This window comes from Nycticebus coucang, chromosome 6 (assembly GCF_027406575.1).
Source record: "Nycticebus coucang isolate mNycCou1 chromosome 6, mNycCou1.pri, whole genome shotgun sequence".
Lineage (NCBI taxonomy): Eukaryota > Metazoa > Chordata > Mammalia > Primates > Lorisidae > Nycticebus > Nycticebus coucang.
The window spans coordinates 123,858,149-123,884,440 of record NC_069785.1 but is presented as its reverse complement, the minus strand read 5'-3'; the positions used below and the strand labels follow the sequence as shown (position 1 = coordinate 123,884,440).

At 46.9% G+C, this 26,292-nt stretch overlaps 1 protein-coding gene across 1 annotated transcript; it reads right to left on the bottom strand.

The window, feature by feature from the left end:
* Window positions 1-994: 994 nt before the first annotated feature.
* RNF26 (ring finger protein 26) lies at window positions 995-3,726 on the bottom strand. The gene has a single exon (XM_053595245.1). The coding sequence runs from the start codon at window positions 3,137-3,139 to the stop codon at window positions 1,838-1,840; it is 1,302 nt and encodes a 433-aa protein (XP_053451220.1). The 5' UTR covers window positions 3,140-3,726; the 3' UTR covers window positions 995-1,837.
* Between the last annotated feature and the right edge of the window lie 22,566 nt (window positions 3,727-26,292).

The following is a 26,292-nucleotide window of genomic DNA, read 5'->3' as shown; positions in this document are numbered from 1 at the left end:
CCCACCACGACTGAAGGAAGGGAGGAAAAAGTGCCAAGCCCTCCTGTGGGACTCCCAACTCTGAGGTGGAGATGAAGAACTCTCCCCCACTGTGCTGAACATAGCCTGGGTGGGCTGAGCCACTATGTTGAGGCTGGCCACTAAGCCCCTTCAATACTCCCCTTCCCTGACCTTCAGAACCCAGCCCAGGCCCCACTCCCAATCCAATGACTAAGAAACCCTGCCTTGCTAATCCTGCAGCCTGCTCAGCCTCTCTACCCCAGAGAAATTGGGGGGGCCTCTCCTCAGAATTCCTTCATGACCCACTCACTTCCCACACTCCCTCCAGAAGGCAATCTCAGGCATTATGCTCCTAATGTAACATACAATTATGGGGGAGAGCCCCTCCTCTCTTGCTGTCCACAGAGAGCAGATATAACCAATGGGGACTAGGCCCCAAATGTGAGCTAGGGACAAGCCTCAGGCATAAACTCCCTGCCCTCCACCAGGAAGTCCTGCAGCCCTCCTCCGGATTATCACCAAGCCAGCGGTTCTCAACCTGTGGGTCGCGACCCACAGGAACTGTATTATAGGGCTGCGGCATTAGGAAGGTTGAGAACCACTGCTCTATACCAAAAAGAGATCAGAAGGTAGATGGGACTCCAGGTAATAGGAACCCCAAGTTCCCTCCTGGTAAGAGTGGCAGGAGAGGAAAAGTTGATTCAAGGAGCACATTCCTCTCTACAAAGGCTTAATTCTGGCAAAAGAGGAAAAGATAAGGAAGGCATTTCGAGAGTTATGTGTATGAGAGCACAAATCAGAGGCACTAAAGGACTAATTCATGACACAGTCTTCCCACCCTATCTTAGCTCCTCCTCCATCCCCCAGTTTAAGTCCAGGTCCCCCAATAGATCACACTCTGATTCCAGCAGGACTGAGGACTCTAATGCAGTATCCAGTTACCTTGACCAACAGCTCACCCTTGCATGTATGCACACAGAGGCTGTCAGAGCTGTCAATAGAACTTTATTCATTGGAAACAACCAGATGGACCCCTTAGAGACCTGCAAGCCCCTGGGCCCCAGCCCCTTCTGTGTTTGGACCCTAGTGAAATGTGCAGTCTGCCCACCCCAATGCTAGGGAGAGACAGAAGAATGCCACTTTTCTATGTGATGTAGGGAGTGAAAGGGGAATCAGCAGAAGTCTGGTTATCCCTCCTAAAGCTGCCAGTGAGCTAAAGTGCTGGAGGGCATATGGTCCCAAAGCCAGGTGTAGCTGCACCCTCACAGAGGTAAACTCCTGATCCCAGCTTTTGGTTCAGGTTGAAAGACAGCCTCATAAGAATAGGTGGAAGTGGCTCTAAGGGCACCTGAGAGATGTTACCCCCAAAGCCTACCAGGGCACAGGGTTCAAAATCACTCCAAGGCCTTTGAAGTACCAAAACACCCAAAACAACACTGATGCGTTGTGCTGCAGAAACTGGGGAGGAAGTGAAGAGGCAGAAGGACCTACAAATCCCCAAGAAAAAAAAACAGAAACAGAGGGATAGCCCCAAAGGCTGCAGGTGGAGGACAGCCCACAGTGAAGTCTCAGGGCCCTTGCATAGTAACGTACTCACCACCCTCAGCATCAAAGGGACCCACTGGGTAAGGTGAAGCTATGTTACCTCGCCCCCACCTAGATCACAGTCTTCCAGAGTATTCCATCTCTAAGTCCTGGATGTATGGCTTGGAGGCTTGGCGTGACAGCCACAGGGGTAGGAGGGGATTCAAGCCAGGACCCAGGGACAAAGTGGTAATGCTGTCCTAGCATGGGTGCCTGTGTGGAGCGTGAAGGGGTGGGCAGGCAGGGAGAGTCTTCAGAGGTAGACATTGAGGGTCTGCAGGATGCCCCGGCGGCAGAGTGGACAGTTGCGGTGGTAGATGGGGTGGCGCATCAGGATTTCAGTGCAGGCCTGGCAAAGGCACAGGTGCCGGCAGGGCAGAAGCAGCACCGTCTTGCTCTGGTCCTGGCAGATGACACACTTCTTCCGCTCTTCTTGCTCCTTCAGCAACTTCCATGGGTCCTGCCCGCCTGTAGGGTCCTCCTCATTCAGCCTTTCCCGGCCCCTGGCAGGTGTTGCTCTGAAGGTCCTGCTCTCCTGCTCCTCTGCCTCTGATCTGGGCCCTGCTTCAACAAGAGTGTCCTGTCTCCGGGGCCTGGCTGAGAACACCCTCCTAGGGTCATCCTGGGGGCCTCCAGGTGCCACTCCCCTGTTCGGCCAGCTTGCTAGTTGCAGGCTGCGGCTCCAGACTCGGCGCCAGGCCTCAAAGCCCAGTACTAAGTGAGACAGCCGCAAGATATCCTCTCGGAGACGATGGTAGGATGGCCGGGCATGGAGATGACTGAGTACCCCGGTGGCCAGTCTCACAGTGAAGTCTGGGTGCAACACCATCACTGTCACTGCCAGCACACAAGCTAGCAAGACCAGGCCAGTGAGATTGACCAGCACAAAGCTGGCCAGGAGACGGGAAGCTGAGGCCAGCAGCTCCAGTGCTAGTTGGCAGGGGGTCCAAAGAAGGATAGCCATGGCCACAGCACTGCTGGAAATGTGAGCTAGGAAGGCAGCTACCACATCTGTCATCCTCCACAGAGACCCCATCACTGCATCCCATAGGGCCAGCACCAGAGAGAAGAGGTTCTGTGTGCCAATAAGGCAGATGTTGACCAGACTGTTGATCACATAAGCCACCAGGCTCATGGCAATGGCACAGACGTCACAAACTTGACGCAGCAAAGCATGGCCACTGGAAACCACATTGAGGACACCCCGGTGCAGTATTTCCCGGCTCCGCAGTGCCCCATGAGAGGCCAGGTGCCCTAGCAGCTTTAGACTCTCCAGGCCAGAGCAGCAGCTATAGAGCAGGGTACACAAGGCCTGAAAACCCCCAAAGGTGAATCGGACCAAGGCTTCCATCAAGGCCAGCAGTGAAAGCAGGACTCCCCGGCCCAAATGTAGAAGACTAGTCAGTACCGTGTGAGGCAGGTTGTAGATGAAGGCCAAAAGCCAGGCCACGGAAGCCAGGAGGGAGGACACCAGCAAGAAGTTGAGGTCCAACACCAAAGTCAGCACATCCAGGACCAGGCCCACCCCATTCACTATGAGGTACACTGCCTCCATGATAGGAATGTGGAGATCAGTCCAAAAGGAAGTCTGACTCCTTGGTTGAGGGGGTAGACACGATTTTCAATATTTTGTCGGGGGGAGATCAGAGATGAATTTGGAAGGGAAGAGAGCAGTCTCCAACCCAGGGGAAACCAAGACTCTGAGGAAGAACTGGGTCAGGTCAAAGGGAAGTGAAGTCTTAGCAGAAGGAAAGGGGGTCAGGCGTCGGTCCAAGAGTCCCGGTTTTAAATGCGAGCTGTTACGGAGGGAGGAGGCCAAACATATCTAAAGTGAAGGCAAGCCCGGGCTGGAGGAAGGACCTCAGCTTTGGAGACCGGTGTGGCGTACCACGGCCAGGCAATGGGTCAGTCCGGGAGGAGGCAGAAACAGAAGGGATGGGATGGCATCGGGCCGGGCCGGGCCGGGGCCGGGTGGGGGCGGCGCAGGCTGGGCGCGTGCTCGCGGTCCAGCTACGCAGGTGCCCCTGTCCCCGCCCGGCCCCCGTCCTCCCGCTCGCAGGGCTTTGCGCCGAAAGAGGGAGTAAAAGAGAGAGTCAGCCTCAGCAAACCACTGGCGCGGCCTTTACTCTGCTGGGCGCCGCCATCTTGTGTGCAAAGAGGTGGGGCAAGGCGCGTGACAAGGAGGGCGGGATAACAAACTCCGGCCAATCGATGAGGGGCGACCGCAGGAACGTCGAGCACTCATTGGTCCGTTTGAATGGCGCCTAAATCTATTTACTTTCCGAAAGGAGGGGGCGGGGACAGATGACGATCCCGCCCTCTTAAGCGGTGATTGGTCCGTTGACAGGTCGCGTCGGAATACGACCTCCTAGCCACGCCCTCTAAAAGAGCCGGACCTTGAAATGGGCTAAATTTGGGAGATGTATTTTCTTGTTGCTCCGAAACAAGAGGTTTTTAGACTCAGGTCGGAGGTCACCACCTCCGGCCTGAGCTTCGGCATAGCACCTCCTTCACAGCCTAGTGAGTCTTCTATTCATTCATTTATTCTGTCATTTATGGGGTTCCTACAATGCATTGAGGATACAAAAAATTCGTTTAAGACAGTGCCTTTTCTCAGGCTGCTCACAAGGAGAAACGGATTGTTTAAGGGGATTACCAAACTGCTATTCCAAACTTTGCTCATCAGGTTTTTTTCAATATCTCAGGATATTACTTCACTGTCATTGAGAAAAGGGGACCACAGATGGGAAGTATCTCAGCTTCCTACCCTAGTCCTTAGTAATTTTATTTACTTGAACAATCTAGTTAAATTATCTATGCCTGGGTGGCCCCAGTATCCTCAGAAAATCACCTTCTTCTTTAATTCTCAAACAATATTCAAAAATACATTTGAAACCCCTTCCAAATATATTCAGAATCCTGGTGTTTTCTTCTAACTCCAAGGATACTTAGGAAACGTATCCTTCTCCTGATCACCTTTGCTTAATTTCCTACTTGTACCGAATTCACCATCTCCACTGTGGCCTGAACTCCTGAAAGTGTCCGCCCCCCTTCACCCCACCCTGAACACTACCTGAGTCCTCATTCTCCAAAACATCACTGATACACAACTGAGGTGTGTAACAAACCTTTACAGAGGCATTGGGGTCACAGCAGGGATTAGGCCAGCCATCCTCAGCCTTTTTGGCACCAGGGACTAGTTTCATGGGAGACTGTTTTTCCACAGACCAGGGTGGTGGTGGTGGTATGGTTTCAGGATGATTCAAGTACATTACATTTATTGCTTCCTTTTTTTCTTTTTTTTTTTTTTTTAAGACAGAGTCTCACTGCTGCCCTCAGTAGAGTACAATGGCATCATAGCTCACAGCAACCTCAAACTCTTGGGCTTAAGCGATTCTCTTGCCTCAGCCTCCCAAGTAGCTAGGACTACAGGCGCCTGCCAAAATGCCCCGCTATTTTTTGGTTGCAGTTGTCATTGTTGTTTAGCAGGCCAGGGCCAGGCTTGAACCCACCAGCCTTGGTGTATATGGCTGGTGCCCTACTCACTAAGCTATGGGCACTGAGCTTAGTGCTTTATTTCTATTATGATAACATTGTAATATATGTAAAATGAAATAATTCTACAACTCACCATAATGCAGAATCTGTAGGAGCCCTGAGCTTATTTTGGTGCTACTAGAAACCTCTCTCCCATCTGGGGGAGATGGGAGACAGTGACACCTGAAGTTTGTTGCTTGTGTCCATTCTACTCCATAATCTTGTTTTGGTGGCTGTCACTACAGAAAACCCTACCTCATAAGATAGGATGCTGGAAACAGAAGCAAGCTTCTCAGTGCTTTTGTGACAATCTCAGGAATTCTGCTTTGACTTTAATCCAGAATGTATTTGGATTTAAAGTTGTCTCAATGGTTGTCTTTTTACTTTTAAGGCTACCGGTCATTTGAGATCTCAAAGCAGTTGAACCGCTTCTAGCAGGGACAAAGTCAATTCACCTGGCTTATTTACAAATGGGTAGTGGATCCATTCCTTCCCAGTTCAGGGGTTTTCTGTGGTTGAAATAACGCTCAAACTCTTTTGAAAGCTGACATAGTCAATGATACAGCAGCTGGAAGAAAGAAGGCCCTGGCTCAGTCTCTTTCAAAATCTCTGCTCATGTTTGAAACACATCAAAAATCCCAATTTCACTTGTCACACACCCCCCTCATTCCAGTTTGGCCTTGAAGGCAGCCACTTTATCTGCCAACTTGAACATAGTTGTTCTCCCCTGAAGTGGCAGAGTGAGTTCATTGAGCAGGTTGAGTATGTCACACAAGTAAGCAAGTTTTCTGATCTATTTTGTGTCACTGAAATGTGCTGCCAGTGGGGACTGTGTTCCTTTTTCTTTTTCTTTTTCTTTTTTTTTTTTTTTTTGTGGCTTTTGGCCAGGGCTGGGTTTGAACCCGCCACCTCCAGTATATGGGACCAGCGCCCTACTCCTTGAGCCACAGGTGCCACCCTGTTTTTCTTTTTCTTTCTTTCTTTTTTTTTTTTTTTGAGACAGAGACTTACTATGTCGCCCTAGGTAGAGTGCCATGGCATCACAACTCACAGCAACCTCAAACTCTTGGGCTTAAGCAATTCTCTTGCCTCAGCCTCCCAAGTAGCTGGGACCACAGGCAGCCTGCCACAACGCCAGGCCATTTTTTTTGTTGCAGTTATTTAGCTGCCCTGGGCCAGGTTTGAACCCGCCATCCTCAGTTTATGTGGCTTGCCAGCTGTAACCACTGTGCTACGGGTGCCAAGCCAGGACGGTTTTTCTAAAAGAAATCTCTGGAGTAGCTCTTGTAACTCAGAAACTGTGGCCAGTGATCTACCTTTAGAAAGTCATCTCACTTGGGGCGGTGCCTGTAGCTCAGTAGGTAGGGCGCCAGCCACATACACTGAGGCTAGTAGGTTCGAATCAGCCAGGGCCAGCCAAAACATCAATGACAACTGCGACAAAAAAATAGCAGGGCGTTGTGGTGGACACCTGTAGTCCCAGCTACTTGGGAGGCTGAGGCAAGGGAATCACTTAAGCCCAAGAGTTTGAGGTTGCTGTAAGCTATGATGCCATGGCACTCTACCGAGGGCAACATAGTGAGACTCTGTCTCAAAAAAAAGTCATCTCGGGTGGCACCTGTGACTCAACGAGTAGGGCGTTGGCCCCATATACCAAGGGTGGTGGGTTCAAATCCAACCCCCGCCAAACTGCAACAAAAAATAGCTGTTGTGGGGCACCTGTAGTCCCAGCTACTCTGGAGGCAGAGACTTGAAAATCACCTAATCCCATGAGCTGGAGGTTGCTGTGAGGTGTGATGTCATGGCACTCTACCAAGAACAACAAAGTGAGACTGTCTCTAAAAAAAAGAAAAAGTCATCTCATGTCTGTGCATAAAAAATGCGTGTGCTCTGAGTCCATCTCCTCACAAAGCTGCACAAACAGACGCCAAGTTAAGGGCATGTACCTTAATGTGGTTTATGATTTTAATCACATCCTGCAAACCATTGTTTAGTTCCAGCGACATTTTTTGACTATTCACCATTTCGCTATGGATGACACAGTGAGCAAACTTACATTCAGAAGTGACCTCCTTGACCCAAGTAGAGAAACCAGTCAGCTGTCCAAGTTGTGGCAGCTGCTCCGTCTGTATGTATACTGACACTAAATGACCAGCTCCGTTTTCCTGATGTGTAATCTTTCAATGCCTTGTCTAGCTCTGCACGTGTAGTGTTGGATGACAACAGAAGCACACATAGCATACCCTTTTGCACATACCTCTGAAAAATACATCGCACTAAAACAACCCTTGTTGCCTTGTTGTCAACATCAGTAGACTTGTCAACCTGGATTGTGTACCATGGGGACTCATTAATCCTCTCTAACAACCGTCTTCAATTACTTCTGCTGCTGTTTCATCAATCTGTCTAGTTATAGTGCTAGTCAAAAGAAGAACCCGTGCCACCTTTTGAACTGCAGGTTCTCCTAAAAGTTCATGGCAAATGTCCAGAGCAGCAAGCAGGATCAACTCTTTTTCTTTCTTTTTTTTTTTTGAGACAGAGTCTCCCTCTGTCGCCCTAGGTAGAGTGGCATCATCATAGCTCACAGCAACCTCAAACTCCTCAAACTCTTAGGCTCAAGCAGTCCTCTTGCCTCAGCCTCCCAAGTAGCAAGGATGATGGGCACCCTCCACGAAGCCCGGCTAGTTACTAGTTTTTCTATTTTTTATTTTTATTTTGTTTTTTAAAACAAAATCTCACTATGTCGCCCTTGGTAGGGTGCCATGGCATCATGGCTCAAACCTCAAACTCTTGGGCTCAAGCGATTCTCTTGCCTCAGCCTCCCAAGTAGCTGGGACTACAGGCGCCTGCCACAACACCTGGCTATTTTTTTGTTGCAGTTGTCATTGTTGGTTAGCTGGCCCAGGCCGGTTTCAAATCCGACGACTTTGGTGTATGTGGCTGGCACCGTAACCACTGCATTCCACCCTCCTCAGTCTCTCAGAGTGTTAGGATTACAGGCGTGAGCCACCATGCCCAGCAAAAGGCTTATCTTTTAATGCAGGGTTCTTGGTCTCCATTCACTGATACAGTTTTTTTGTTATTTTTTGTTTGTTTGTTGTGTTTTTTGCAGTTTTTGGCTGGGGCTGGGTTTGAACCCGCCACCTCCAGCATATGGGGCCGGCGCCCTACTCCTTTGAGCCACAGGCACCGCCCTACTGATACGGTTTTGATGTGAGTCTGCAAGCAATTGATTTATTATGGTCTCTGTGCAATCACACCTGTCTGCTAATGATCAGGTGTATTTGCAGCTGCTCCCCAGTGCTAGCATCACGACCTCAGCTCCACCTCAGATCATCAGGCATTAGATTCTCATAAGGGACATGCGGCCTTGATCCCTCGCTCACGTGCGCAGTTTGCAGCAGGGTCCGCCCTCCTTTGAGAATCTGATGCCGGGCCCAGATACAGCTTGTGGTGATAGTTACTGTTGCCCATGTTGTTTTTATTGTCCCCGTGTATCCTTTCCCCTGTTTCAAATCTTGAGGGAATGTAACCACTTCCTCTCAACTTTCTGGGTCCCATCACCCCTAACCTCTCTTCTTCGGGAATCTTGTCCAGTGAACACTATTGTTACAAATCAGTCTTCCTGCAGCCCTGGACACAACTGACGACTTCCTTCACCCTTGTCCTCAGGGACGTTCCTTTTCCTGAATTTCTTCTGTTTCCATCATAGCCTCCTCTCCTGTCTACATGATGATTTCTAAATCTTCTAAGTCTTCAGCCTGAACCTCTCTTGCAGACTTCAGGCTCCAAGTGCTTTCTGGACACGGACAGCTCCTGGGTATCCCACTGGCACGTCACACTCAGTGGATCCAAAATCACCCTTGGCAAATGTGCTGTGCCTGCACGGCACACAATTAAGCAGCCAGTTTTCCACACCAGGAAGCATGTAAGGTCTCCCAGAGTTGGCAGGATCCTCCCTGAGAGCATTTCCATTCCTTTGGGACCAAGACCACCCCTTGGAGTGATCTGAGACTCACTAATCCAAAGCCACATTTAATGAGCCACAACACTTAATGCCCAGGAACCCCAGCTGGTAATCCTGCCAGTGACAAAGACTCCAACCGATTTTACCATCAAGTTCAAATTGTTTGTTAGTGTGAGTCCCAGGGGTTGAAAAGAAAATAAAACAGATCTTGGGAAAGCAGACCCCCTAGGGGCCCTAGCCTTGCAGAATTTTTTAAATGGAAGAAGTAGTTGAGTGAACTGAAGCCCTCTAGGGGCCTGCTCTTGCAACAGTTGGTTTCTGCGGTTATGCTAACAGCACGGTTTTTGTTTTGCTTGGTAAAGATTCTCACTGGAATAATAAAAGGGATTTTTTTTTTTTTTTTCAGTTTTTGGTCCAGGGCTGGGTTTGAACCCGCCACCTCCTGCATATGGGGCAGGCACCCTACTCCTTTGAGCCACAGGCGCCACCCAATAGAAGGGATTTTTAGAGGTAATGAGGGGTTGGAGATTAAGAGATTGGGAAAAACCAGGAAAGAATGTCTAATTCAGGAGTTTCATTTTGTGTTATTGTGTGTACTGTGACCCTCCCCTTTATCTCTCCATCAAGCATTCAATAAAATACACATTGTTGCCATGGTTTTAGAGCTGGATTTTTTTCTTTTTTTTGAGACAGAGCCTCAAGCTCTGGGTAGAGTGCTGTAGTGTCACAGCTCACAGCGACCTCCAACTCCTGGGCTTAAATGATTCTCTTGCCTTAGCCTCCCAGACACCCGCCACAACGCCTGGCTATTTTTTGGTTGTAGTTGTCATTGTTGTTTGGCAGGCCCGGCTGGATTCATACCCGCCAGCTCTGGTGTATGTGGCTAACGCCTTAGCCGCGTGAGCTACAGGTGCCAAACCTAGAGCTGGATTTTTTTTTATTTAATTTTATTTATTTTATTTATTTTTTTTTTTTTCCTGCAGAGACAGAGTCTCACTCTATGGCCCCTGGTAGAGTGCTGTGGCCTCACACAGCTCACAGCAACCTCCAACTCCTGGGCTTAAGCGATTCTCCTGCCTCAGCCTCCCGAGTAGCTGGGACTACAGGCGCCCGCCACAACGCCCGGCTATTAATTTTATTTTTTAATTACACAAATCATTTACAGCATCCTGAAGCCAAAACCATACAAAAAGGTACATTTACAGAAGGTTTGCTTTCATCCCTGTATCCTCCACCCTATTGCTTCCCAGGACACAGTACTATCCAAGCTTTAGAGGGCCCCACATATCACAAAAGTGTGTTCGTAAAAGAACACATGGGGTCCTCTGTTTATCTGGATCCAGTACCCAGCACTGGTACAACAGAGCCTATAACCCCAAACATCAACTCTGGAAATAACAATGTTTAGGCCCAAAGAAGCATCACAGCAAGTTTGAGACCACCCCAAGCAAGAGTGAGACCCTGTCTCTAAAAATAACCAGTTGTTGTGGTGGGCACCTATAGTCCCAGCTACGTGGGAGGCTGAGGCAAGAGAATCACTTGAGCCCAACAGTTTTAGGTTGCTGTGAGCTGTGATGCCATGGCACTCTAATGAGGATGACAAAGTGAGACTGTCTCAAAAGAAAAAAAAAGTTTGGTTTTATTGTAGCTCAAACAAGAAACAGTACAATTAATGAAGTATGCACCTAAATTATCATCACATTTTTGTCACAAATGGTAGTCTGTTTATACAAGCAGCAAAGAAGCCTGGAGAACGAAAGGTGTTTTCCACAATTTGTTGAGAATTGAATATTTTTCCTTGCAATAAGTGGTCCAAAGCCTGGAAGAAGTACCCGTCAGTTAGGATAAGGTCTTGTGAATAAGGCGGATGACAGTGTTTCCGAGTCCAGCCTCTGTAGTTTGGTTGTTTATGAGACAGGAGGTCAAGCATGTCTTTTTTTTTTTTTTTTCTTTTTCAAGCATGTCTTGAAAGAGGCTTGGCCTCTCTTTGTTGACCAATCTCAGCTGCTTCATTGGAGGCATCCTCATCATTTCATCCAATTTGGTTGCCGTAGACATCCACTGTAATTGATTAACCAGGTTTCATGAAGCCATAGTGGATATACCAGCGCGGGACCATCAAACACACAACACCATTTGTGGTTTGTTTGTTTGTTTTTCTTTTATGAACATTCAGTTTGGGGCTGTGTTTCAGCACTTCGTCTTCATCTAATCATTGTGCCCTGTGTTTACAATTGTCAGAAAGAATCCATGTACAAGGGTACGTGTGAAATTTACCAAATGTAGAATATAAATGTCTTAATATAATAACTAAGAAAATGCCGTGAAGGCTATGTTAACCAGTTTGATGAAAATATTTTAAATTGTATATAGAACCAGTTCATTGTACCCCATGATTGCATTCATGTACACAGCTATGATTTAATCTATAACAATACGGTGTAAAAATGGTTCACCTTTCTGGTGTGACAGCAAAAAAGGCAAGCTTCAAGAAGATGTCTCTTGTGATGCTTATTTAATTCATGCAAAACCCATCTACCCAGCTTCTTTACCTTGCTGATTTGTTTCAAATCGTCCAATATTGTTAGAGTAGTAACGTCAAACCTTGCTGCTAATTCACACATAGGTTGAGACGGATTCGCTTCCACTACAGATTGTAGCCCATTGTTATCCACCTTGATCTCAGGTCACCCACATGGCTCATTTTCAAGATTAAAATTAGGGCGGTGCCTGTGGCTCAAAGGAGTAGGGCACTGACCCCATATGCCGGAGGCGGTGGGTTCAAACCCAGCCCCGGCCAAAAACTGCAAAAAATAAAAATAAATAAAATCACCAGAACTTCTCAATCCATCGATAATGTGCATTCATTAGCCACATCCTTCCCAAACACTTTGTTGATCTTTCAAACTGCACTGCATTGGTTCCATGACAGAACTCAGATTTGAAAATAACATGAATTTTTGACTGTCCATGGTTTTACAAAAATTGCTCTAAAAATTGTTTTGAAAGATAATCATAACTATGTGCATTTGAACGAATAAAGGTGTATGTTCATAATAAAAATACAACAAGAAGTGTCAAACGAAATGTTAGTAATATCAACTGTCAAACTTAGTACTTAAGGAAATCAGATATTTCATAATTGATAGCTTTATTAATAGCTACACAAAAAGGAGAGTAGTGTGAACTTACTGTATACTCTCAGCCTGTAGGGAGAAAAGGTCCCTTGAATTTTTTTTTTGCAGTTTTTTTTTTTTTTTTTTTTTGGCCAGGGCTGGGTTTGAACCCGCCACCTCCAGCATATGGTGCCAGTGCCCTACTCCTTTGAGCCACAGGCGCCACCCAGGTTCCTTGAATTTTTATTAGATCTGTTTTTCATAGTGTATGGGTGTAGGCATTCTGAAATTGCTATTTGATATGTATTAAAATAAAATAAAGCCAGAGTTCTTTCTTTGGAATAAAGGGGACATAAACATTGAATTCAAGAAGGGAAGGTAATAGCCCATGGAGCAGGATCTGAATTGAAAATTACCAGTGTGAATTCAAATTCTTTCTCTTAGCTTTGTCCATTGGAAGGGCCCAGAAGCAATGGCCCCTAACAGTAATGAGTACACCTAGTGCCCGGATCGGAATTTCTAACTACCATTCTCCACTAAAAGGAACCAGGGTTCCTTGGAGAAATGGATTCCAGGGCTAGTGCAGAAAAAATACAAGGTAACCTTGGAACATCAAGTTGTGCCAAAAAGAAAGTGATTTAAAAAAATAGATAGGGGTTAGGGGGTTCAAAAAACATGGAAGCTAGGTCAAAACTGGCCAAATCTGGATTAATTTCAGGATCAAAATAAATAAGAACAGGCTTGGTGCCTGTACCACAGTGGTTACGGCACCAACCACATACACCAAGGGTGGCGGGTTCGAATCAGGCCAGCTAAACAACAATGACAACTGCAACAAAAAAAATAGTCAGGCGTGTGGTGGGCGCCTGAAGCCCCAGCTACTTGGGAGGCTGAGGCAAGAGAATCGCTTAAGCCCAAGAGTTCAAAGTTGCTGTGAGCTGTGACAGCATAACACTCTACCAAGGGTGACACAGTGAGACTCTGTCTCAAAATAAATAAATAGGGCGGTGCCTGTGGCTCAATGAGCAGGGCGCCTGCCCCACATACCCAGGGTGGCGGGTTCAAATGCCACTCCAGCCAAAATGCAACAAAAAAAATAGCCGGGCATTGTGGTAGGCGCCTGTAGTCCCAGCTACTTGGGAGGCTGAGGCAAGAGAATCGCCTAAGCCCAAGAGCTGGAAGTTGCTGTGAGCTGTGACACCATAGCACTCTACTGAGGGCAACAAAGTGAGACTCTGTCTCTAAAAAAATAAAAATACAAATAAATAAATAAAAACACTAAAGGAATAAAACCCATTGAATAAAATAGGAATCCATGAGTCCAAGCTGTTAATAAAATGATACAGACACACAAATGAGCAAGGAGGCTCTATAGTTCAATGGCAACTGGTGATTTGGGGGGAGAATGCTGAAGGTGAAAAATCACAGTTTTACAACCATCGTAGTAAAGACCGGCATAGGTTAGAGCCATCAGGGGATGCTAAGTCTACATATTACTTATGTAGGGTTCCAACCTGAGATATGCAACAGTAATTTAAGCACCAGGATACATCAGACAAATCCAAACTGACAAACATGAAAGAGCAAGTCTGAGAAATTGATTCAGATTAAAAGAGAGTAATGAAAGCTGACAACTCAATGCAATAGAGAACTCTGGAGTGGATCCTGCACCAGGGAAAGACAAATGCCTAATGGACATCACTGGTACTCTTGTCAAGCTGGAATGGGAGCTGGGCGTGGTGGCCTGTGCCTATACTCTCAGCTACTCAGGAGGCTGGGGCAGGAGATCACATGAGCCCAGGCAATTGCTCTGAGCTAGGCTGAGGCCATGGCACTCTAGCCTGGGTGGCAGAGCAAGACCCTGTCTCAAAAAACAAAAACAAAACAAAAAAACTGGGATAGGGACTATACATTTAAATTAGTATGGAATCAAATTAATTTTTTTTAATTTTGTAATTGTACTGTGGTCATATTGGAGAATATTTTTGTCTTAAAGGGTGTAGGAACATGATGTAAGTAATCTACTCTCAAGTGATTCATAAAAAATTAATAATTATACACAGGTATTCTCACAAAAGCAAAAAATGTGGCAGAATGTTTTTAATTAGTGACTCTAGGTAAAGGATATAGTCTATCCTTGCAACTTCTGTGAAAGTATAAAATTACTTTTATATGTAATAACTAAACTAAAGCAAAGAAGCAAAAATGTTTGCATAACCATGAAGGAAAAAATTCATATGCTAATAACCCCAAACTAATTTTCTGGCCAAGACCAAGTTATAGTCTCAACTGAAAAGAGATTTCAAAAAATGTAGCAACATACTGCTCTTTCGGATTTTCTTTAGTCAGCATTAAAGAATTTGAAAGAAGTAAAACCTCAGAAAAACCAAATGGATCTAGATATTGCTTTAAGAGAAGGTGAAAATTATAATACAAATCATAAAGATTTATGTGATAAAATATTTTTATATTTAATTCTTTTATAATACTTTAACATGATATATTACATGTATGATTCATTTTGAACCTAAAGTATTGCTTAAACATATCAGTAATAATTTCAGCTGCTAAGTCCTCAGCAGAGCGAAGTTTCTCCAAACTGTAATTAATTTTTTTAAAGACCAAGGCCAAGCATGGTGGCTCGCACCTGTAATCCTAGCACTTTGGGAGGCCAAGGTGAATGTGTTCAGGAGTTTGAGTCCAGCCTAAGCAAGAGTGAGATCTCGGGGCGGCGCCTGTGGCTCGGCGGGTAGGGCGCCGGCCCTATATGCCGAGGGTGGCGGGTTCAAACCCAGCCCCGGCCAAACTGCAACAAAAAAATAGCCGGGCGTTGTGGCAGGCGCCTGTAGTCCCAGCTACTTAGGAGGCTGAGTCAAGAGAATCGCCTAAGCCCAAGGATTTGGAGGTTGCTGTGAGCTGTGTGACGCCACGGCACTCTACCGAGGGCGATAAGGTGAGACTCTGTCTCTACAAAAAAAAAAAAAAAGAGTGCGATCTCGTTTGAGAGCACTTTGGGAGGCCAAGGCCAAGCGTTCAGGAGTTTGAGTCCAGCCTGAGCAAGAGTGAGATCTCGTTTCTAAAATACAGCCGAGCATTATGGTGGGTACCTATAGTCCCAGCTACTCGGGAGGCTGAGGCAAGAGGATCACTTGAGCCCAAGAGTTTCAGGTTGCTGTGAGCTATGATGCCACAGCATTCTACTAAGGGCAACAAAGTAAGAGTCTGTCTCAAAATAATAATAATGACTCAAAATAGGTCAATTAATTTACCATTGTGGGAAATGTTTTATGAGAAATGTTTTGTTATAACAACATAATTAAAGGATTTTTCCAAAGTGAAACAAGAAAAATTAATTTTACAAAATTAACATATAATCATGTATAAGTCATATGATTTTATTACCTATCCAAGTATTGCTTGGTAATAATACATGCATTAGTAATAGTTTACCTTGGGTATTTTGCTGACTTTGAGTCATACAAAAACCGTAGCTTTACATCTTTTTGCTTCTCTCTCTCTGTTTTTTGTGATGGGGTATCACCTTATGTTACTCAGGCTAGTCTTCAACTCCCAGGCTCAAACGATGGTTCTGTCTCAGCTTTCCAGTAGCTGGGGTTATAGATGTGCACCATTGTATCCAACCCACAGCTTTACATATTTTTTAACTTTATTTATTAGAAGTTATATTTGCCAAGGTACAAGGATAGAGCATGCTTAGTGTTTAGTTAGCTTGCAAATATTTCGAGTATTTAGACATACGATATGTGAACCTTCATTTATTCCCTCCCCTAGCCCCACAAATATTATGTGCGGGCCTGTTCCTTGCATCCTTCTTTAAGTAGCTACTTTTGTTTTTAATCCTTTCATTGTTTATATTTGAACATATAACTATAGATGTACAGTATGAAAATGTCCATCATATCTTTTTTTTTTTTTTTGCAGTTTTTAGCCGGGGCTGGGTTTGAACCCCCCAACTCCAGCATATGAGGCTAGCACCCTACTCCTTCAAAAGCCACAGGCGCCGCCCAATGTCCATCATATCTTACAGAAAAGGCAGCTTTCTACACCTCTTTTTAATTTAAAATTACACACGGGAATTTCAAAAAGTTCATGGAAGGCTCAGCACCTGTGCCTCAAGCGGCTAAGACATCAGCCACATACACCTGAGCTAGCGGGTTCGATTCCAGCCCAGGCCTGCCAAACAATAATGACAGCTGCAACCAAAAAACAGCCGGGCGTTGTGGTGGGCGTTGTGGTCCCAGCTACTTGGGAGGCGGAGGCAGGAGAATCGCTTGAGTCCAGGAGTTGGAGGTTACTGTGAAACTGTGATGCCACGGCACTCTACCCAGGGCAACAGCTGTCTCAAAAAAAAAAAGTTCGTGGAAAATGGAATTAAAAGATAAAAATTAATGGAAGGTGCAGGAAAAATTGGTATTTTGAGATGAATGGTCTGCCATATTTCCTCCTTTGCCAGCAAAGTAATAAATTGCCCTTTCCTTCTTCTCAAAAAATAAAAAATACAAATTTTACTTCTCAACATAAGTTGTACCAATTTCATTTTTTTTTGAGACAGAGTCTCACTATGTCACTCTCGGCAGAGGGCTATGGTGTCACAGCTCAGAGCAACCTCCAACTCTTGCTCCCTCAGCTCTTGTTCCTAAGTAGCTGGAACCACAGGCACCTGCCACAATGTCCAGCTATTTTTCTTGTTTGTTTTTTTCACTTTTAATTTTTTTTATTAATATTAAATCATAGCTGTGTACATTAATGCGATCATGGGGCACCATACACTGTTTTTATAAACAATTTGACACATTTTCATCACACTGGTTAACATAGCCTTCCTGGCATTTTCTTAGTAATTGTATTAAGACAATTATATTTTACATTTACTAAATTTCACATGTACCCTTATAAGATGCACCGCAGGTGTAATCCTACCAATCACCCTCCCTCTGCCCATCTTCCCCGTTCCCTTCCCTCCCTCTACCCCTTCCCCCTATTCTTAGGTTATAACTGGGTTATAGCTTTGATATGAAAGCCATAAATTAGTTTCATAGTAGGGCTGAGTACATTGGATACTTTTTCTTCCATTCTTGAGATACTTTACTAAGAAGAATATGTTCCAGCTCCATCCATGTAAACATAAAAAGAGGTAAAGTCTCCATCTTTCTTTAAGTCTGCATAATATTCCGTGGTGTACATATACCACAATTTATTAATCCATTCGTGGATTGATGGGCACTTGGGCTTTTTCCATGACTTAGCAATTGTGAATTGGGCTGCAATAAACATTCTGGTACAAATATCTTTGTTATAATGTGATTTTTGGTCTTCTGGGTATATACCTAGTAGAGGAATTATAGGATTGAATGGCAGATGTATTTTTAGATCTCTAAGTGTTCTCTATTTTTCTTGTTGTTGTTGCACTTGTCATTGTTGTTTAGCAGGCCCAGGCCAGGTTCAAACCCACCTGCCTCAGTGTGTGTGGACGGTACCCTAACCTCTGAACTATGGGTGCTGAGCCGGTTTTACCAATTTCAACAAACTTCTGTAAGTGATGATCCCAGCCATTTAGTCTGTCCCTAAAGAACTGAGAGTCCTGGGCAGCGCCTGTGGCTCAGTGGGTAGGGCGCCGGCCCCATATACCGATGGTGGTGGGTTCAAACCCAGCCCTGGCCAAACTGCAACAAAAAAAATAGCTGGGCATTGTGGTGGGCGCCCGTAGTCCCAGCTACTTGGGAGGCTGAAGCAAGAGAATCACCTAAGCCCAAGAGCTGGAGGTTGCTGTGAGCTGTGACACCACAGCACTCTACCAAGCGTGATAAAGTGAGACTCTGTCTCAAAAAAAAAAACTGAGGGTCCTACGAATTTAACCATGTCAAAGTAGTCTTTTTTACATTATTAACTGAAGAAAAATGGGTGCCTTTTACAGATTTTTTTTTTTAAGATCAGGAAACAAATAGATGCCAGAAGGAGCCAAATCAGACTACAAAATAGATACCTAATGATTTCCCATCGAAATTGCCCTTGTTTGACGAGAGGATTGAGCAGGAGCATGTCACGATGCAGAAGGACTCTCTGGGGGAGATTTCCAGGCGTTTTTCACCTAAAGCCTTGGCTAACTTTCTCCAAACACTCTCATAGTAAGCAGATGTTATCATTCTTTGGTTCTCCAGAAAGTCAACAAGCAAAATACCTGGAGCATCCCCAAAAAACTGTTGCCAGGGCCTCTGCTCTTAACCAATTTGCTTTTGCTTTGGACACGCCTATCTCTTGATAGCCATTGCTTTGATTGTGTTCTGCCTTCAGGATCACAGTGGTAAAGCCATGTTTTCTGTCCTGTTACAATTCTTCAGAAAAATCCTTTTGGCCGGTCAAGGTGGCTCACGCAGAAGTTCAACACCAGCCTGAGCAAGAGTGAGACGCCTGTCTCTAAGAAAAAAAAAAAAAAAACTAATCGGGCGTTGTGGTGGGCGCCTGTAGTCCCAGCTACTCTGGAGACTGAGACAAGAGGATCACTTGAACCCAAGAGTTTCAGGTTGCTGTGAGCTATGACACCATGGCACATAGACTGTCTCAAAAAAAAAAAAAAATCCTTTGAGATCTTGATCCCACTTTTTAAAAATTCCCATTAAGCCTCGGCGCCTGTAGCTCAAGCGGCTAAGGCGCCAGCCACATACACCAGAGCTGGCAGGTTCAAATCCAGCCCGGGCCTGCCAAACAAAATGACAACTACAACCAAAAAAAATAAAAGAAATAGCCGGGTGTTGTGGCAGATGCCTGTAGTCCCAGCTACTTGGGAGGCTGAGGCAAGAGAATCGCTTAAGCCCAGGAGTTGGAGGTTGCTGTGAGCTGTGATGCCACAGTACTCTACCTAGGGCGACAGCTTGAGGCTCTGTCTCAAAAAAAAAATTCCTATTGAAAGCTCTGTTCTTATCTGCAGCTAATCTGGGTGGAACAGTTTTGGCACCCATAGAGTGTGGAAAGTTTGCTCAACTTTAATTTTTCTTTTTTTTTTTGGTTTTTGGCCAGGGCTAGGTTTGAACCCGCCACCTCCGGCATATGAGACCGGCGCCCTATTCCTTGAGCCACAGGTGCCTCCCTCAACTTTAATTTTTCAGTTAGAATTGTGGAAGCCGAACCAAATGAGATGTTTATGAGGTTGGCTTTTTCTTTTCTTTTTTTTTTTTTTTTTGGTATTGTCAGTCCTCTTCAATTAGGACACGAAAAAGATGAATTTTTCCTTGCAAATTGCTGTGGATGGTCTCTCACCATGAACTTCATCTTCATCTTCATCTCATCCCTTTTAAAAATGACTTATCCAGGCGGTGCCTCTGGCTCAAAGGAGTAGGGCACCAGCCCCAGGGTTCAAACCTAACCCCGGCCAAAAAAAACCTACAAAAAAACCAAAAATGACTTATCCATTTGTAAACTGCTGATTTCCTTGGGGCATTGTCCCCATAAACTTTTTGTAAAGCATCAACATTTCACTATTCTTCCCCCCAAACTTCACCATAAATTTGATGTTCGGTTCTTGCTTCAATTTTAGCAGAACCCATGTTGCTCTGATAAGGATTATCGTCAAACTAATGTCTCATCCTTCTTACTATCTTAAACTAGATCCTGTTCAGACATGTTATAATAAGTCAGTACAAGTTTATTTTGGTGCAAAAAAATGTGAAATCCGACTGGGTGCCCTGGGTAAGGCGCCGGCCACATACCGTGGCTGACAGGTTTGAACTCAGCCCGGGCCTGCTAAACAACAATGACAACAACAACAACCAAATAGCCAGGCGTTGTGGCGATGCCTGTAGTCCCAGCTACTTGGGAGGCTGAGGCAAGAGAATCGCTTAAGCCCAAGAGTTTGAAGTTGCTGTGAGCTGTGATGCCACAGCCCTCCACCAAGGGCAACATAATGAGGCTGTGTCTCAAAAATTTGAAATCCATGCATAGTTTTTTTATATGATGCATTTTCCATGACCTTTTTGAAGACCCACTGCCTTCACTCCGTATGGCCACATGGCAATCACTCCATATCAGTGGATAGAGATTGTCTTTTGTCTTTTAGCAGCTGTTTTTGCAGGACTCAAGAAAGGTGTTTCGTCCTACCTCAAGTTGGATATGGGAAGGAGCAGAGGCTTCCAGGAGGATCTCAGTCACCTGTGAGTGACATTAGGGAAGACCCCACCCCCACCTTATCTCTCATTCCAGTGTGAGGTTATTAAGATCAAATGAATTAGCTTGGTGGAGGTTGTGTGTAGGAGAAAGCCTTCCCAGAAAGGAGGGGGAGAGGGACCTGAGAAGGGAAATGGGAACTTAGAAACTATGGCCTTTCTCCTATCCCTCTGAGACCTGAGCTCTATGGATTTAAACTAGATTATGGCAGCCTCCCTGCTTAAAATGATTTATAGACACCTTATTGCTCTTCATTTACCATTTGTAATCTGACCTCACCCTTCACTAGCCTCATGCCTCCCTTGCAGGATACTAACAGACTGCTAGAGTCTCCTGCCCAGATCATGCTGTGTCACATTTTAAACAGCAAACCCTGGCCTGCCACAGTGCTCATGCCTGTAATCCTAGCACTTTGGGAGGCCAAGATGGGAGGATAGCTTGAGCCCAGGAGTTTAAGACCAACCTGAGCAACATAGCAAGACTCTGTCTCTACAAAAAAAAAAAATAGAAAAATTAGCTGGGTGTGGTGGCAGGCACTTGTAGTCCCAGCTATTCAAACAGGAGGACTGCATGAGCCTAGGAGTTTGAGGCTGCAATGAGCCATGATAATGCCACTGCACGTTAGCTCAGGCAACAGAGTGAGACCTTTTCTCAAAATAAATATGTAAATAAACAGCACACCCCCCAGCCATTTACCTGGTTATCTACCATTCATCCCTTAAAGTGGAACTAGGTGTCAACTCTTCCAGGAAGCTTTTTTTTTTTTTTTTTTTTTTACAGTTTTTGGCCGGGGCTGGGTTTGAACCCGCCACCTCCGGCTTATGGGGCCAGCGCCCTACTCCTTTGAGCCACAGGCGCCGCCCCAGGAAGCCTTTTTTGTCCACCTCAACCGGGGTTAACTAACTGGTTTGGCGGGGAGCAGGGGTTTAGAGATAGAGCCTTACTCTATTGCCCAGACTGGAGTCCAGTGGCACGATCATAGCTCACTGGAACCTGCAATTCCTGAGCTCAAGTGATCCTCCTACTTTAGCCTCTTGAGTAGGTAGGACTACAAGCATGAGCCACTACGCGCAGCCACATGACCATTTTATGTGCATATTTGCACCCTAGTACTTGGCATGTTGTATTATAATTGTTTACTTGTCTGTCCCCCTCATGAGAGAGCACGTTTCTCAAGTATATGGACCTTGTCTTAGCAATCATTCTATCTCCAGGCCCCATCTTAGTACCTAACTAGTATGCTATATTCCAAAGCACAACAGACATACGTGCAGAGTTATGGGACAGAAAGAAAGGAACCACTACAACGCCCTTTCTCTCTTCATCTCAAATCCTCTCTGCTCACATGTCACCTTTAGTTTTGCTGCAGTGCTGTCATCACTCAGGATGAAGTGAAATGAGACCCCCCAATAATCTAGCTTCTATCATCAGTCCTGCTCTGCCGTTCCCCATTCTCCCACCTACTCCATCAGATGAGGGAAATTCAAACTAGGGGCACCAGAGGGCGCTCTTAAGCCAAGAAGAAATCAAGAATCATGGTGAACCCAAATTCCACCAGCCATTTTTCCATTGGTCTAGAACCTGTAGTGGCTCCCTATTGCCTATCCTAAGAGCCAAGCCCTTCCTATATAACCTAACCCCAACCCGTGCATGCACCCTCTACCTCTACCCTGCTGAATTTCTGGTTAGCCAGGTCAACTCTTCTTTGAATACTATTTGCAGAAGGGTAGTGCCACAGGGAAGAATGTAGCTAAAGTTCTCAAGGCACTCCAAGTAAACATATAATGGAAATGAAACTAGTAGGCTTGCTATGTAATTTCAAGATAAGTCATCTACCCTCCCTACCAACTCCAGATGGCTACTCAGAAACTCTTCTGATACAGACATTCTGCAATTGTCGCTACATGTGTCCCTTTCTCTGGTCCCACCCTCTCTTTTTGCTTGTACCACTTCTCCTGCCTGGAATGATAATTCCTCACTCCTCCCCCATCTAAACTTGACCTTTCACGGAAGCATCTGCATTTCCCACAAGACTTTCCTGGCTAGATTCCTGATGTGATTCTTGTTTATACCACATGATTCAGCTCTTAATTCAGCTATAATTACTACAGGTATAGTGCACAGGTTTGGGAGTTAAATAAATCTTGGTTCAAAATTTTGTTCCTTGGTGTGACAAAAATATTCCAAAACTAGATAGTGGTGATAATTACACAACATTGTAAAGGTACTTAATACCACTGCATTTGCACTTTAAAATGGTTACAATTTAGGGTCAGGCACAGTGGTTCACACCTATAATCCTAGCACTTTGGGAGGCTGAGGCAGATGGAGCGCCTGAGCTCAGGAGTTTGAGACTAACCTGAAAAAGCAGGTTTTTAAGACTCCATCTCTTTTTTTTTTTTTTTTTTTTTTTCAGTTTTTGACCAGGGCTGTGTTTGAACCTGCCACATCTGATATATGGGGTCGGTGCCCTACTCCTTGAGCCACAGGCACTGCCCAAGACTCCATCTCTAAAAAAAAAAAAAAAGCTGCTGCATTGTGGCTGGTGCTTGTAGTCCCAGGCTACTTGGGAGGCTGAAACAAGAGGATCACTTGAGTCCAAGAGTTTGAGGTTGCTATGACACCAGGGCACTCTACGGAGGGCAACAAAGTGAGACTCTGTCTCCCAAAAAAAGGGGGGGATATAATTTTATGTTATGTGCATTTGACCACATTTATTTATTTATTTACTTATTTAGAGACAGAGTCTTCCTCTGTTGCCTTGGCTGGAATGCAACAGGCTATTCGCAGGCATGATAATAGCACACTGCTGCCTTCAACTTATGGGCACAAGTGACCCTCCTGCCTCAGCCTCCTGAGTAGCTGGGACTACACGGGCTTGGGCCACCAGGTCCAGCTGTCAACTACAATTTTTTAAAATGTAGTTCCATCACTCACAGGCTATGTAATTTTAGGTCCCGTTACCCTTTGTGCTTCAGTTTCCTCATTTTTTGCTGTAAAGATCAAGATTGGTCAGGAAAGTGACCCTTACGTGAAAGGTCAAAGTTGTAAAGCACTATACACATATGAGATATGAATAGCTTTTCCCCTCTTCAGAGCACTGTTCCCTCTCAACAGTCACTGGTCAAGGCACTTGCCCAAGATCAGCTAATTAAGTGACAGGCTGTCATCAAAGCCACCAATTCCTTCACAGAGCTTACAGCCAGAGTGTTTGAGACAGAAGCTGAAGGAGTGGTTTCCAGTGGCACAGGGATGGGAAGGGAAGGAGAATGTAGCTACCTTCTGACTCACTGTAGGGTGCTCCTGTGACCCCAAATCCTGTGTCCTTCCATTTTGCACGTTCCCCTGAAGCCCCAACCACTGGGGTGTGGAAGCCCAGGAGACAGCAGCAGGCCCCTCTCTCTCTCTCCTTTCCTCTTCTCCGGCCTCCCACCAGCCAACTGCAGTGGGAAGCCATGCTCTGCCTGGGTGAATGGACCCAGGCTCTGCGCTTCTAGGGCTCCTCTGGGGTTGCTCAAAGCTCCGTGTGGAAGGGAAGAGGACATGCTGAAGTGAAGAGGAGGTCCAGGAGATCCGAAACATGGCACCCCCTGGTTTCCCACAGGCTCCCCTCCTGTAGGGCAGCTGGCCTTTCCTCAGGGACAACTCAAAAGTCAAGCTTAAACAGTTCTCTTGGGACATTCCTCTCCCTGGGTGGTGGTATTTGGGGGAGCGGATGTGAACTTCCCTGAGGAGGAGAGGTGTAAACTCCCAGCATCCTGCCCCCATACCCACATCGTCCTTCATTCTCCAAGTTCAGGCCGGGGGCAGGGAAGTGGGAAGGGGATTAGGTGCTCAGAGGCCAGGATTGCACCGCTAACAGGAGTGGGGCCCGCAGAGCTGGAAGGGGACTGAAGTGCCACCGCCCCTGGTGACGATGACATCCTGCCAGGAGGGTCTTACTCTTTCCTTCCTCGGGGCTTTCCCAGAAGGCAGCCCCGGAGACTTGCCAGGCAGCCTGGGATTTCTTCCCCGCCCAACCGCTTCACAGAGGGGGAGACCAGGCAGCCCGATGGCCGTCGCAGGCCTGATGGGAAGGGCCTGGAGACCGGATTCGGGGCTTCCGGAGGGCGCGGGGTCCCCGCCCGTGGCGGCCCAGCCCGCGGCGGCCGCCTGAGCATTTATGGTAATGTTTGGGTTGGTGCAAACCGCCGGATGCCCCGCCTCTCAGGCCTGGGCCGGCTGGTCCTCTCCTAGCTGGCCTCCGGGGGCGCCCCAGGAGCTTAGCGCCGGCGCCTTCCCACCTCGCCTGGATCCCCCGGGCCGAAGCCGCGGGGGCTGCAGGGCTGAGGTCGGCCAGGTGGGCTGGCCCACTTGGGGAGGGCCCTGGAGTCGGAGGGGACAAGAGGGACAGTCCTCGATTGATCGGAGGGCTCAGCAGAGCTAGGGACTAGGATGGGAAGTTGGTGACACCCCCACCAACATAGCTCAGCCACCCACTGCGGCCCCCTCCCTCTGGCTTAAGGGTCCCTCGTCCCAGGAAGAGTCCCAATGCACCCACATCCTCTTTCCTCTTCTCTCCCCCACTCCCTGGCAGGGAAGGGGCTGAGAGGACAGGCCAGCAGCTCCCAGGGGAGTCATCGGAATGCTGGGAGCCTGGGAACAGACCCTGCAATCCCTGGGAAAGCCAAACCATGGGAATCCCACCATCAGCCCCCTCCCCAGGATGAGCCACCAGACGCCAGAGACCCCAGATCCCCAATATAGGGCTTTGTGGGAGTGGAAACAATCCCCCCACCCCAGTCCAAGACCCAGCCTGGCTTGACCCCAGAGTTCAGTAGGCCAGCTGTGACGAAGACAGCCCTCCCCACCCTCGCTCCCCCTGCCTGCTCCAACATAATGGCACATTGTACCATTCACCCCCTCCCCCATTCCCCTGGACCCCTATACAATGGGGCCTTTGCAGCCTCCAGAGTGGAGGGCCTCCAGAGTGGAGATGAACTCACACTCACTTTTTTCCCCAAGTTTAAAAATAGCCCCTCCCATCCCCCCAGAAAGCCACCCTCCTCCTCTCCGGTGTTGCCGGTGGGTGTAGCTGGGGTGCACCTCCTTCCTCCTGCCCTGGTCAGGTGCGAAGGGCATGGGTGAGACTGTGTCCGGCCTGAGCGGGGCAGCTTCCCCCCATTCAATCTCTTCCCCCACATCTTCCACCCAGCCCCCCAGTATCCGGTTTCCTGGCTTGATGATGTCCTCAGCAGCAACTGCCCCCCACCCTCCTTCCACCCCGCTTTCACTCCCTCAGCACAATCTCCTCCCAACTCAGACCCCCCTTCTGGAAAAGTTCTCCTACCTCCCCTCCAAAGACCCCAGCTAGATTCCATTCTTTGGCTAGACCAGGGGGTTTCCCAGCCTTCATAACTACTAAGATTGTTGGACCACCTCACTCCACCCCCATCTCCTCACTGCAGCTGCAATTTTTCTTTATCAGCTTCCTTCCTCTGTCCAGCCCACCCTTCTCACATCCTCCTGGTCTGTAAGGCCCCCAGACTAGAAGAGTGGGTTGGAAGCCACTGTGTCCACTATGCTGGAGCCAAGCAAGAACTCCTCGGTTCACATCTCACCCCCCTAAGCCCCTTGATAGTTCTGTCCATCCTGTGACCCTTGAAAGGGGTTCAGTGGTGTACCCAGGGACAAAAGCAAGAGAGGTTTAGGTCAAGTTTAATGAAAGGGGATGGAGACCCACCTGGGCAAAGATGGCGGCTGCTCCAGGAGTGGTTGGGGGCTTGGTTTTATACTGGGTGTAGTGGATGGGAGATTCCACAGGTTGCTGGAAGGCTTTGGTGGCTAGAGTCTTTCCAGGGAAACTCTTAGAGCAAAGCCAGTAGGCCTTTTGCTCTGGTAGGTGAGGTGGGGGAAGGGTTTAGGCACCTA

Coding starts and splice junctions, on each gene's coding strand:
- RNF26 (XM_053595245.1), bottom strand. CDS start 3,139: ATGGAGGCAGTGTACCTCATAGTGAATGGGGTGGGCCTGGTCCTGGAT.